The following is a 13,781-nucleotide window of genomic DNA, read 5'->3' as shown; positions in this document are numbered from 1 at the left end:
CGAGCCCCCCCCTTCCGCCTGGGAGGACGGGAATCCCAAAAAGTCCGTGGCGTCAGAGCTGGTGGGGGTAAAAATGTTTTGCCAATCTGCTCCTTCCTCTGACTGGGTGGATCTTGGCGACACCCATACCTCATCCTCTGGTTCCTCAAACTCCGCTTCCCAGCGCCATGGTGAGCTGTTCTCCCGTGCCTCCTCCTCCTCCCCCTCCCTTTCCATGTGCCAGGGCTTGGGTCTGTGGGGAAAGAGGGCGTGAAATTCTTCCACCAAGAATTCCTCCTGTATCTGAGTGGCGGGAACCCATTCATTCTGGGACGGTGGAGCATCCTCCCATGCCATGAGGTACTCCAGGCCCCCCACCCCCCACCTTGAATCCAGGATGGCCGTGGCCTCATTGAGTTGCTCCCTGCTTTCCCTCTCCCCCCCTCCCTCGGGGGTTTGTTCGCTGTCCCTGAGCCTGCTGCTTTCCCTGTACGGCGACAGCAGCGATCTATGAAACACTGGATGCACCCTCATGTCCTCTGGCAGTGCCAGCCTGTATGCCACCGGGTTGACCTGTTGCGTGACCGTGAAGGGGCCCAGCCATTTGGGTGCCAGCTTCTTGCACCTCCCTCTGGTGGGAAGGCCCTCCGAGGACAACCACACCTTGTCCCCCACCCTGATGACCTCCCCTTGTCGCCTGTGGCGATCTGCCCCCTTTTTGTACGCTTCCTTGGCCCTCTCCAAGTGTTCTCTGAGCTGCTGGTGCACCGTCTCCAGTTCCTCTGCCCAATCCTCAGCCTGTGGGCCCTCCTCCTCCTCCTCCTCCCTCTCCCTCTCTGGGAAAGATCTGAGGTCGCGCCCGTAATTGGCCTTAAAGGGCGACACCCCTGTGGAGACGTGCACTGCATTGTTGTAGGCAAATTCTGCTAGTGGCAAGCGATCCACCCAGTCCGTTTGCCGCTGGCTGACGTAGCATCTCAGGTACTGCTGCAGAATGGCGTTGACCCTCTCCGCTTGTCCGTTGGTCTGCGGGTGTCTAGCCGTCGACAAGCTGACCTCCACCTGCAGGAGGTTCATGAGCCGCCGCCAGAACCTGGAAACAAATTGGCGGCCACGATCCGAAATAACCCTTAAAGGTAATCCATGCAGTCTGAAAATGTGATCAACAAACAGTTTGGCTGTCTCTTCTGCCGAGACTGCCCTGGCACACGGTATAAAGTGACACATTTTAGACATGAGGTCCACCACCACCAACACTGCAGTCTTACCCCTGGACGAAGGCAGATCTGTGATGAAGTCCATGGACACCACTTCCCACGGCCTGTGTGGTGTGGCTAAGGGCTCCAGCAACCCTGGTGGCGCTGCTCTGACCACTTTCGCCCGCTGGCAGGTGGTACAGCCCCTTACATAGTCTCGAACATCTTCCCGCACCCCTGGCCACCAGAAGTGTCTCAGGACTAGGTGAGCGGTTTTGTCCCTTCCAAAATGCCCCGCTGTAGGGTTGTCGTGCATCTGCTTGAGGACCGTACGTCGAAGCTGGGTGGTGGGTAGGTACAGCGCACCCTTGTAGAAAAGCAGCCCTCTGCGTTCTGCAAAGTCTTTGGCCTGCTCCCTCCCCCCTCTCAGTTCTCTGAAGATGCGGTTGGCAAATTCATCCGCTGCCGTCAGTGCTGTGAGTTCTGCCTCGCTCACCACAGCTGCTCCGCAGGACCATGCCGACGGGGGGAAAATGTGCCTTGGGGCTGGTGGCGCCTCCTCCTCCATGTACTCTGGCTTGCGGGAGAGGGCATCCGCCCTGACATTCTGCTCCCCCGGGATGTAGTGGATGGAGAAGTTGAAGTTCGAGAAGAACTCTGCCCACCGTATCTGCCGCTGGTTGAGCACCCTGGCAGTTCTCCAGAACTCCAGGTTCTTGTGGTCTGTGCACACCTGGATGGGGTGCTTTGCGCCCACCAGGAAGTGTCGCCAGTGCTGGAACGCAGCGTAGATCGCAAGAAGTTCCCTATCAAACACTGTGTAGTTGCGTTCAGGCTGTGTCAGCTTCCTGGAGAAGAAGGCACAGGGTCTCCACTCCCTGTTGGCGTCCAGTTGCAACAAAATTGCGCCCACAGCTTTTTCAGAAGCATCTGTCTCAATGCGTAGGGGCGCGTCCTGCACCACATGGAACAGGTTTTGGTCTGAGGCGAACACTCTCTTGAGGCTTTCGAACGCTGCTTGCGCCTCTGGTGTCCACTTGAACTTCTGCTTGCCTCTCAGGCAGTCCGTGATGGGAGCCGTAACGCGAGAGAAGTTCTTGATGAACTTCCTGTAGAAGTTAGCGAAGCCTAGTAGGCGTTGGGCATCTTTGCGCGTCCTGGGGCTGTGCCAGTCCAGGATGGCCTGCACCTTGTCTTTGTCCATCGCCAGCCCCTTGTCTGACAGCTTGTAGCCCAGGAAGTCCACCTCTTTGGTGTGAAACTTGCACTTCTCCAGCTTCACATACAGGTGGTTCTCCTTCAGGCGTTGCAACACCTCTCTGACATCTTTCACATGCTGCACTGGGTCATTCGAGTAGATAAGGATGTCATCTAGGAAGACCAAGCATTTCCTGAAGAGGAGGGACCCCAGGACGTGGTGCATGAAGGCCTGGAAGCATGCTGAGCCCCCTTGCAAACCGAAGGGCATCACCAGATATTCAAAAGAGCCCAGAGGCGTGAACATCGTGGTTTTCCATTCATCTCCTTCCCGGATCCTGATCAAGTTGTACGCCCCCCTTAGGTCCAGCTTGGTGAAAATCTTGCCCCTGCGTGCCGCTGTCAGGAGATCATCCACTCTGGGCATGGGGAAAGCCACTGGCTCTGTCACCGAATTCAGCCGTCTAAAGTCCACCACAAGACGGCGCTGTTGCGTGTCTTTCTTGTCCACCCAGAAGACCGGGCTGCCCCCTGCTGCCTTGCTTTCCCTTATGAACCCCCGCTTGAGGTTCTTGTCGATGAAAGCGCGCAGATCCTCCAGCTCCTGGTCTGACATGGCGTACAGCTTGGCTGGGGGTATCGTCGCCCCTGGCACCAGGTTGATCTGGCAGTCAAAAGGCCTGTGCGGGGGTAGGTGGTCGGACTCCGCTTCGCTGAAGACCTCCTGCAGGTCCCAGTACTGCTTGGGTATTGCCTCACCCCCTTTGATATGCATGGTGGCCACCGTGGCTATCGGAGGGCCCTCCCCTGGTTGGTGCTGCATGCAATGTTCCAGACAAAAGTCCGACCCAAACGTGATGCACCTCTGGTGCCAACTGATGGAGGGGTCGTGGCGCGCCAGCCAGCTCATGCCCAAGACGATGGGGGGGTCTGAGATGGTGGTGACGTTGAACGCCAGTGTCTCTGAGTGCCTTCCCACCGTCATTCTCATGGGGGGGGTTTGATGTGTGATGGCCCCTCCCAGCAGCTCCCTGCCGTCAATGGTTGCCACGTGCAGAGGAAAATCCAACTGCAAAAGCTGGATTTGGTGCTCTTCTGCAAAGCTTCTCGAGAAGAAGTTGGCGGACGCCCCACTGTCAATTAAGGCGAGGACCGTCAGGGGATAGCCATTTGGGAGCGTTAGCGTCACTTCTAGAACCACTCCTGCTCTGGGAGGGGTGGGCTGGCTCTGCACCTCTCTGTGCGGGTGGGCGGGCTGGGGCTGTTGTCTGCTGACTGTGCCTGGCTGCTGCCCCTTGTCTCCTGCAGCCAGGCTTTCCCGTTTCCCTGCTGTGGTGCTGCGTCAGTGGGGGAGGGCACCACCGTTCCCGCCTTTCCTTGCCACTCCCTGCGATGTGGGCAGTCTCTGACGAGATGCTGGGGTGAGTTGCAGAGAAAGCAATTCCCGCCCCTTCCCTCCTTGCGTCTTGGCGCCGCTGGGGTTTGAAAAGCCCGCGCGCGCGCGCTATCAATCTGCATGGGCTCCTGGTCCTGGCTGGCTCCAGGCGTGGCTTGAAAGGGTTGTTGAGGGAGTGGCTTCTCCTGCGACCGTGGGAACCAAGCCCGCTTTGCGCGCGTCGCTTGCTTGTCGTTCCACCGGGATTCCTGCCTCACCCCCACCGCCAGAGCTGCTTTGCTCAGCTGATCCATAGTACTGGGCTTTGGACCTCTCGAGAGTTCATCCTTCACCTCCTCGCTCAAACCCAAGTAAAACGCAGCTTGCATGGGAGGCGAATCCAAAACCCACCCCAGTCTGTGCACCAGCATGGTGAATTTCGCCCAATATGCGCGAACTGTCATATTTCCTTGGCGTAAATTATGCAGTTCCTCCTTAGTCTGGTCCAAATGACTATCGGACGAATACATCGTCCTCAAACCTTCTAGAAATTGTTGGACATTTTTCATGCAAGGATTCTTGGTTGCGATTAATGGTCTTAGCCACTCCCTGGCTGCTCCGGTGAGATGTTCCACAATAAACGCTACTCTGTGCTCATCATCGGGGAACTCATTCTGGTGCAGCTCAAGAGCATACACGATCTCAGTCTCAAAGCCCTGAAACTCCTTCGGGTCTCCATTGAACTTGCTTACAAGGGTCCCTGCTCTCCTTCCTGGCAGCACTTGGACTTGGGGAGCCCCTCCCGCCTTGTTTTTCTCTGCATCCAGCTTGTTTTGGAGGTCTACCGCCACCGCCCTTAAATGCTGCTCTTTTTCCTGGAGCTCTCTCACCTGTTCCGCAAGTTGTAACCGGTCGTCCTGGACCTTCTTAGTCTCCTCTTTAGCTGCCTTCAATTCTCCCTGCGCCTGCAGCGACAGCTGTTGCAGTTCTAGCTGGGCTTGCTCAGCGATCTGCCGCCACTTCTCCGCCTCGGACACGCTCATCCCGGCAACTCCGAAGTAGCCCAAAAATGATTAGGAGGTTGCTGTCACAGTGGCCGGAGTGGACTACTTCAGAGTAACGACGCTACGCAGCTCTGCATTTTATTCTTTTATTGGTGCTGCGTATTTACAGTGCTCAAGTCATTGCTATTTACACGGAGCGATGTTGTCAGTCGGTTTCAGAACCTCCTAATGGCTTTTGGCGCGTCTTTCTCCAACACAAAAGCTTTGGCAGACCCATCCTCTTGCCCCTCCTCTTCCTGCGTAATTCTGGAGTTGGGGGGATGGGTCTTCCCCCCTTACTTGCCCCTTCCTGTCCCACCTGGGACCCTGGCTCCTCTACCTTGCCTGAGCCTCGGACACGACTTCCTGCTTCCCCACTGGAATCGGAACTCTCCCTGCTTTCCCCTTTGCTCGGGGACGGGCTTGAACTCAGGAGGGGAGGGACTTCGCGATATCCCCTGTCCCTCACACATATCTTTAGACACCTGGCAAAAACATACCTCTTCTCCCAGGCTTCTGTTTCACTGGCCGATCGATGGCCTTTTAAACAGTGAACGTCTGTGTGGGGATATTGTTTTTATTTACACACTGTAAATCACCCTGTGACCCTCAGATGAAGAGCAGTATAGAAATATTATTATTAAATAATAATTAAAATAATAATAATAAGGAAAGTGAATGGTGGAAGGTTCAGCACGGAGAAAAGGAAGGACTTAGCACTGAGCTGAACTGTGGAACTCCCTGCCACAGGAAGCAGAGTTGGCCACCAACCTGAATGGCTTTCAAGGAGGAGTAGGCAAACTCTTGATCTCAGGGCTGTGGGTTTCAGATCCGCGTTGGACAAAGAGATTCCTGCATTGCATGGGGGTTGCAGTGGAGGGGCCTTGTCGTCAAGTACAACAAAACATGCGTGAAATAGGAAATACATATACTGTATAAATATATGCTTAACAGCACAGAAGAATAACCACTCAAAGAACTTTGGTTCCTTGGGCAACAGAGAAGCTGAGTTAATAAAGCAGAGGAGAGGAGCCTGCTTTTTAAATGTTGTTGTTGATGGTGATGATTTTGTGTTTCATTAAAAATGTAGGTGGCCCCCTTAACCCTTAAAACCAGCAAGACATTTATCACACCTGAGACTTCCCGAACGCCAAAGCACAACGCAGACCCAAAATGTCTGAGCATAATGTAGATTTGCACATTTATAAAACACTCTGCTGGGGGCCAGGTTTGTTTTTCAAGCCCTTATTATCAACCACAATTCTGAATTTTCAGGGGTGGGGAAGAGATTGAGGTCCAGTTCAATGGGGAAGAAAGAGGTTTGGTTTTGAGGATCACATCAGCTCCACCATCCTAAATCTTTCCGCTTTAATCACAAGCCCTAGAGCCTGGGGAAGAAATGCACTTTGCATATGTCCAGAGGAACTATTTCTATTACAAACCTGTTACATTATCATCCCAGCCTCCCTCCAAGAAAGTCACAGTGGTATATACTGTTCTCTCTCTCTCTCTCTCTCTCTCTCTCTCTCATCCCAACCTGTTGTACAACCACCCTGCAAGGTAGGCTAAGCTGAGAAACTGCCCCAATGGCACACTAAGTGAGATTCAACAGCTGAGCTGGGATTCGAACCTGGATCTCTGCCTTGTCCTACCTCAAGGAACTTAACTATCACCCTGGCTCTTGGGAAGGTGTCTTAGATTAGCATGGTGGCTAATTTCCGAACAGGGAGCCCCTGCCTATCAAATATTTCCTCCGGCATTAATTCCGTCCCATGGGGGATAATACTACTCTAACCTACCTGGCAGGTTTGTTGTGAAAGGATGGCACACTTTTGAATGCCTAGGGGCCACTACACAAACCCTGTTATTGATAAGATTTCTGAAAAGTCTCAAAGATCAGAATTCATATCACGGCAGGCTTCTGACGTCGCCCGTCCTGCTTTGCCACCTGGCTCTGCACCCAAAAAAGCGCTTGAGGACCCCCCCCCCACTAATTTGGTTTTGGGGGGGAACAGGGGAAGTTGAAAGGCTGGAACCCCAAAAGCAAGGAGGGAAAGATGGAGGCTGGATCAGGCAGCCAGGAAGAGAAAGTCAAGCTCAGTTGTGTAAGCAGCTCACACCTGCTGTGCTGAGACCGCCTGCTCACCAACACCCCCCCCTCCCAAATTTCTTTACATCACAGTCCGAGGCGGGCAGAGGGGTCCCCAAGGAAGTTGGGGGGAGGTCAGGGGAACGAAAAGACCAAGGAGCTCAAACCGGGGTGTCAGGAGTGTGAAGAAAACTCAGGAGGGGGGGTGTTGGTATAGAATCAAGCTGCATTTTAAGGGTGCAAAAATTTCAGAGAGATTCAACTGGAAGTAAAACCCACAGGTTTTTCTTTTTTTTTGGTGGGGGGGGGAATCTCAGTGGATGGTCACCCCACCCCAATTCTGCATCCTCTTTCTCTCCTTTTCCCTCCCTCCTTTGCCACATCAGGGTATCAACAGCCCCGGCGGGTTTATGTAACCCGCTCCAGACTTCCCAAAGCAGGTATTTGAGGAGGCCATCCATGCAAATCAGAAATGTTGGATAGCAAAACGGGGAGGGAGGAGGTGAGGGGGGGGCAATGGTTTTGCTGGTGTGCACACACTCTTCCCCCCCCCACCCCACTCTTAAAAGAGGCGAGGGGCAGCCCAAATGCCAACCGCTCGCCCGGCTGCCAATGACACGGAGCGCCAACGAAAGCTGGTACCCCTGGGGCAAGCAATAAGACCCCCGTTTCCTCTCCCCTCCCCATACACACACGCTCCCCAAAAGACTGGAGGGGGGGGTGAGGCACGAAGAGCGCAAGGCACATACTGCTATAGAGGGTGTCGATCCAGGAGAGGCGCGGAGGTCCCCGCTGGCTCAAGGGCTCCATCCTACTTCAGCGATGTCGCCGGAGAGACCATCAAACCCCCCGGCAGAAGAGCATCTCTAAACAAAGGGAGAGGGGTTGGGGAGCCGAAATGTGGAAACGCGCAAGGCGCACGTCTCGGGAAGAGGGGTGCGATCTGGAAGCTGGAATCTTTTAAAAAAATAAAATGGGGGTGGGTGGGTAAGAAACAGAGCAGCTTCGAGCACCGAGCGGCCGGGGGGGGGGAGGTGGAAGGGTTTAGGAAGCCGCCAGGGAGGGAGGCTGAGAGGATGAAAAGGAGGATGCTGCTGCTGCCACAGTCTGGATGGAGCTCACATGCTCGCTGGCAGGGGTGGCGCTGGAGATGTGACAGCCCAGTGTGTGTGTGTGTGTGTGTGTGTGTGTGTGTGTGGGTTTGGAGGTGGAGGCAACTTACTTCCCAGGGTGCGAGGAGGAGGCGGGAGAGCCTTGCCCACCAATGGCGAGCGCACAAGTCCTCCCCCCAATGCTCCCTTACGCAAGGGAGGGAGATGGAGGCACAAGATGGGGGGGGAGGGAGGGAGGGGAGCCGTCAGTGCCCTGCGGAGCGTGTCTGGGGGAAAGGGAGACAGACACACACAGACACACAGGCAGGCAGGCAGGCCGTCTCAGGCTCTCGCCCACTCTGGAAGGAGATGCCTGTTGGGGGTGCAGCTGAGTGGTTAGAACATCAGCATTGCACGCAGAGGGTCCTGGGTTCAGGTCCCAACAGCACCTCCAGGTAGGGCTGGGGACGTCCCTTCCTAAAACCCCGGAGAGCTGCTGCCAGCCAATGCGGGCAGTACCGAGCTACATGGATCAGCAACTTAACGTGGTGGAAAACAGCCTCCTCTGCTTAAAGCGTCTTTTTATTTCGAATCATGAGGACTAGCATCATGATTCTAGGGGAAGAGCCGCTGGGGCAGACCCCGTCTCCAACCCTAGAGAGATGCTGCCAGTTAAGGCTGACAGCACTGAGCTAGATGGACCACTGCCTCAGTCTAGGGCAGCTGCCGACTGAAACCCAGAACTTGGAGGACTAGATTTTTATTTTATTTTTCAGGGGAGTTCAGTGGGAGAGCAGCTGCTTTGCATGCAGAAGGTTCCAGCTTCAGCTCCCAGTGGGGCTAAGAGACCCCCCCTCCTCCCTCTAACCCCAGGGAGCCGCTGCCAGCCAGTGTAGACAACCCTGAAATATGACTCAGTAGAAGGCAACTTCCTGTGCTCCTATTTCAACCCTGTATTCAGAATCATGAGGGCTAGAATCTTATGTTGCACTTTGGGGAAGGATCAGACCTGCTTTGCATGCAGAAGGTTCCAGGTTCGATCCCTAAAGGCATCCCGTGGTTGGGCTGAGGAAAACTCTCCAAAAGCAGCAACCCTCCCTTACAGTTCATCCCCCAAGATGTGGAGCTCAGAGGTAGACTGCCGCTATCTCTGGAGGCTCTACCATGGACTGAGAAACCCAGGTGTTCTCCGCCTGAGCTATCCTGATAGGTACCAGCAATAGCCGTTCTGCGGTCCTCCTGATGCTGCTGAACTACAACTCCCATCATCCTCTCTGGGGGGGGGGGCAGAGAACGGAACCCGGCGACCAGGGCAGCTGCTTGGCATGCAGAAGGTCCCCAACTTTGATCTCCACCTATACAAGGGTCGCCAGTAAGGGAGTCTCTGTTTGGGACCCCAGAGAGCAGCTGCCAGTCAGAGCAGACTGCACTGGCCTCAATGGGAGCGATTCAGCAAACGGTTTTGCTGTTCAACATGGAGAATGCCACACCCACCGTGGCAACAGACCAGGAGCCATGAGGAGGCCAGCTCCGCTCTCTAACCCCCACCCCCACCCCCATCTCTACGTTTAGCCCAAGGAAATGCGAACGCCAGGGAGCCATCAACCCCAATATGTCACAGTGCCAGCCAAGCGTTGCGGCGTGGAGGCTGCCCTTGACGAGAGCGCTGTCGGCCGGTCCGTGCTGGAGGCAAAGCACTGGCATGGGGCTGCTTGCCCACCCTTGCCTCTCCATCTCCCACCCAGGCAGACATCTCGGGGAATAAAAGCAGGATATTTGCACCAAGAATAGAATCACAGAATTATCATAGAATTGGAAGGGACCCCAGTGGCCATCTAGTCCAACCCCCTGCAGTGCAGGAATCTCAACCCACCCACCCACCCTTGCCTCTCCATCTCCCACCCAGGCAGACGTCTCGGGGAATAAAAGCAGGATATTTGCAGCAAGAATGGAATCACAGCATTATGGTAGAGTCGGAAGGGGAGTCCCAGTGGTCATCCAGTCCAACCCCCTGCAATGCAGGAATCTCGACCCAAGCATCGCCGACAGAGGGCCATGCCAACCTCTGATTAAAAACCTCCAAGGAAGGAAAGGCCTTCTCTGTACAAAGCAGAGATCCTTTCACTCTAGCACTAGAGACTCTCCCCCCCCTTTTTCAAATGAAAGCTCAAGAGTTGACACAACTGCCCAGGAGCACCCATGGAAGCCCTCATGGGCGCCACAGCACCTGTGGGCACCGGGTTGGCGACCCCTGTTCCTGGGGATTTCAACCCTCAGTATCATGGGCTGCCCACTGGCCAACGAGCCAACCGGCCAACGAGCCCATCAGCCAACGAGCTTTCCCCACAAGCCCACAAGGGACGGTTTTTGCTCACACAAATGCTTATCTGAAGATAAAAAGGAGACAGGCAGGCAGACGGGAACCCCAACAGTCCTGGGACGCTGACTCACTTTCCAAAACAACACACACACACAAGCGATGTCCCCTTGAAATGGCAAAGTCAGATTTAGAGGATATTATTATACCAGAGCAAGTGATCAAAGCAACACACCTCGACAGAGCAGCTTTGGGTTGCAAGGCTTGGGGAGAGGACCTGAGTCAGTGTGGTGTAGTGGTTAGAGTCCTGGACCCAGGGAAGCAGGGTTCAAATCCCTGCTTGGCCATGAAGCTCACTGGGTGTGGCCTCGGGTCAGTCCCTGCCTCTCGGCCAAACCTACCTCACAGGTCTAGTTACAGGTAGGTAGCCGTGTTGGTCTGAGTCAAAGCAAAATAAAAAAATTCCTTCAGTAGCACCTTAAAGACCAACTAAGTTTTTATTTTGGTATGAGCTTTCGTGTGCATGCATGCACACTTCGTCAGATACCGATAAATAAAAATAAAAACTTAGTTGGTCTTTAAGGTGCTACTGAAGGAATTTTTTTATTCTACCTCACAGGGTTGTTGAGAGGACCAAATGGGGAGGGAGACTGAACACCACCTTGCGCTCCTTTGAGGAAAACAGGGGTGTTGCTGCAAAATACAAGTAATAAGAAATAGCCATAAAGAAGGCTGATCGCCGAAGAATTGATGCTTTTGAATTATGGTGCTGGAGGAGACTCTTGAGAGTCCCATGGACTGCAAGAAGATCAAACCTATCCATTCTGAAGGAAATCAGCCCTGAGTGCTCCCTGGAAGGACAGATCGTGAAGCTGAGGCTCCAATACTTTGGCCACCTCATGAGAAGAGAAGAATCCTTGGAAAAGACCCTGATGTTGGGAAAGATTGAGGGCACTAGGAGAAGGGGACGACAGAGGACAAGATGGTTGGACAGTGTTCTCGAAGCTACCAACATGAGTTTGACCAAACTGCGGGAGGCAGTGGAAGACAGGAGAGCCTGGTGTGCTCTGGTCCATGGGGTCACGAAGAGACGGACATGACTAAACAACAATAAATAACATAGATCTATAAATCATCATCATCATAATCATCATCATCATCATCATTATTATTATTATAATATTAGTATTTATTCGATTTATATGCCACCCTTTATCAAAAGATTCCATGCCAAACAATGTTTGAGAATGGCAAAATATTAGGATTTTAGAATATTGGAAAACTAATAAAATTTATCACAAAAAAGGGATTATTGTTGGAATAGATCTAGCCAACAGCACCCTGATCCTTCAGGGGGCATCCAAAAATGTGGATCCAAAACCAGGAGATAAGGGAGAACGGCAAAAGATTTGGATCCACCAAGCTTGTTTTCTCCTGGAGGGCGAGACTCGAACCCATGGCTTCAAGTTACAAGAAAGGAGATTTGGACTGAACATCCGCAAGAACTTTCTGGCAGTAAGAGCTGTTTGATAGCGGAATGGATTCCCTTGGGAGGTTCTGGACTCTCCCTCCTTGGGGGGTCCCTTCCGACTCTACAATTCTATGAAAAATGCCGGCTGCCTGACTCTATGTCTCCCAAGGGTGATCTCTCTCTCTCTCTCTCCCCTACCCACCCACCCACCCACCCACCCTCTCCTCTGCCACCTCACTCACTGACTGACAGTGCCTCTCGACACCCTTCCTCACCCTCCAAGTGAGTCACGAGGGAGGGGTGGCAATGAATCACCAGCAGAAGGTGGGAAAAGGGGGGGGGGAGAGAATGTGCCAAAATTAGCACCCTAAGATGCCTGCACAAAGGAGACGGATCAGGACAGTGTTTTTACTCTCTGGTTGCCTGTGCACAAACACACACACACACACACAAACACCCCACCCTCATCCTCAAGAGACGACAGAAATAAAGGCAGATTCACACATTCATCCGCATTAGTTTCTTTTCGGGGGTTAATTCTTACATGCCCATCAGTTGACTGCAAGGCACTCGAGGTGGCTAAGGAAGGCTAAGTTGAGAGGGAGGAGACAGCATGCAACTGGCCCAATATCACCCAGTAAGCTCAAGGTAGAATCACAGAATCATAAGAGTTGAAAGGTACCTCGGGGGTCATCTAGTCCAGCATTTCTCAACCGCTGTTCCGCGGCACAGTAGTGTGCCGCGAGACGCTGGCTGGTGTGCCGCGACGTGCGGCGGCGAGAAAGGCGATTTGCATTGTCACGTGCCTGGCGGCCACCAATAGGCAACACTAACCCGCCGGAAAGGAAGCCGGCCGGGTCACGACGCGGGGCGAGCGCAGCTCTCAACAGCCACCACCACGGGAGGGTGGTTTTAGACAAACTTAAAGAAGCTGGCTGGATGAGCTCAACCTGAAACTTGCTGAGCAAAGGATTGTGCTGGCAGAGAAATCAGCGGCATGTGAAGCCTTATTACAGGAGATTGCAACCAACACAGCAATTGGCAAGTGTTTCTTACAGTCATAATTATATAGTCAATATAGGGCGGCACAGAGTTAAATTTTTTAACTTTTTTAATGGTGGTGTGCCTCGTGATTTTTTTCATGGAACAAGTGTGCCTTGGCCCAAAAAAGGTTGAGAAACACTGATTTCCAACCCCCTTTAGCCCAATGTTGGGCTCGAACCCATGACCCTGAGATGAAGCGTCTCAGGCTCTACCGACTGAGATGGGGTACATAAGTTTACCTCCCCTATTTCCGCATTTTTGGAAGATGCTTGGAGGCTCCTCGGGGTCAAGAGACTAATGAATTGAAGAAATTAGTAAAATAAAATAATAATAATAATAATAATAATAATACTATAATAATAATAATAATTTATTATTTATACCCCGCCCATCTGGCTGAGTTTCCCCAGCCACTCTGGGCGGCTTCCAACCGAATATTAAAAACAGTACAGCATCAAACATTAAAAACTTCCCTAAACAGGGCCGCTTTCAGTTGTCTTCTGAAAGTAAAATAATTACTTCTTGCCTTGACATCTGCTGGGAGGGCGTTCCACAGGGCGGGTGCCACTACCGAGAAGGCCCTCTGTCTGGTTCCCTGTAACCTCACTTCTCGCAACGAGGGAACCGCCAGAAGGCCCTCGGTGCTGGATCTCAGTGTCTGGGCTGAATGGTGGGGGTGGAGACGCTCCTTCAGGTATACTGGACCGAGGCCGATAAAAGACCGATTTCTTCCTTTGCCCACTCACATCAGTGCAAAAGGACTGGAGTGAAAAGCTTTGCATGCCAAGCAGGGCTGGGAAAGGCTCTTCCTGAAACCGTGGAGGGATGCTGCCAGTCAGTGCTGCTAGTACTGAGCTAGAAGGACCAACGGCATTTGCTGTTAAGCCACTGATTCAGAACCATGAGGACTGGAATCTTGGCTTTACTTTTAGGGGAGAAGCCATAGCAGAACCTGTATGCAGAATGTCCCAGGTTTCAT

At 53.2% G+C, this 13,781-nt stretch overlaps 1 protein-coding gene across 2 annotated transcripts in view; it reads right to left on the bottom strand.

Annotated features, from left to right (window-relative positions):
• ABR (ABR activator of RhoGEF and GTPase) overlaps positions 1-13,781 on the bottom strand; it is a 121,091-nt gene that overhangs the window by 91,217 nt on the left and 16,093 nt on the right. The window contains exon 1 of one of the 2 annotated variants that reach the window (XM_060268375.1): positions 7,629-7,689. The exons of the other annotated variant lie outside the window; for it this stretch is intronic. Coding sequence (XP_060124358.1) covers positions 7,629-7,689 — 61 coding nt within the window. Of the gene's footprint in view, positions 1-7,628; positions 7,690-13,781 lie in introns of those variants that run through there. 2 annotated transcript variants of the gene reach the window in all.

The sequence above is a fragment of the Zootoca vivipara genome, chromosome 15 (genome assembly GCF_963506605.1).
Source record: "Zootoca vivipara chromosome 15, rZooViv1.1, whole genome shotgun sequence".
NCBI lineage: Eukaryota > Metazoa > Chordata > Lepidosauria > Squamata > Lacertidae > Zootoca > Zootoca vivipara.
This window is presented reverse-complemented; position numbering and strand designations above follow the sequence as displayed.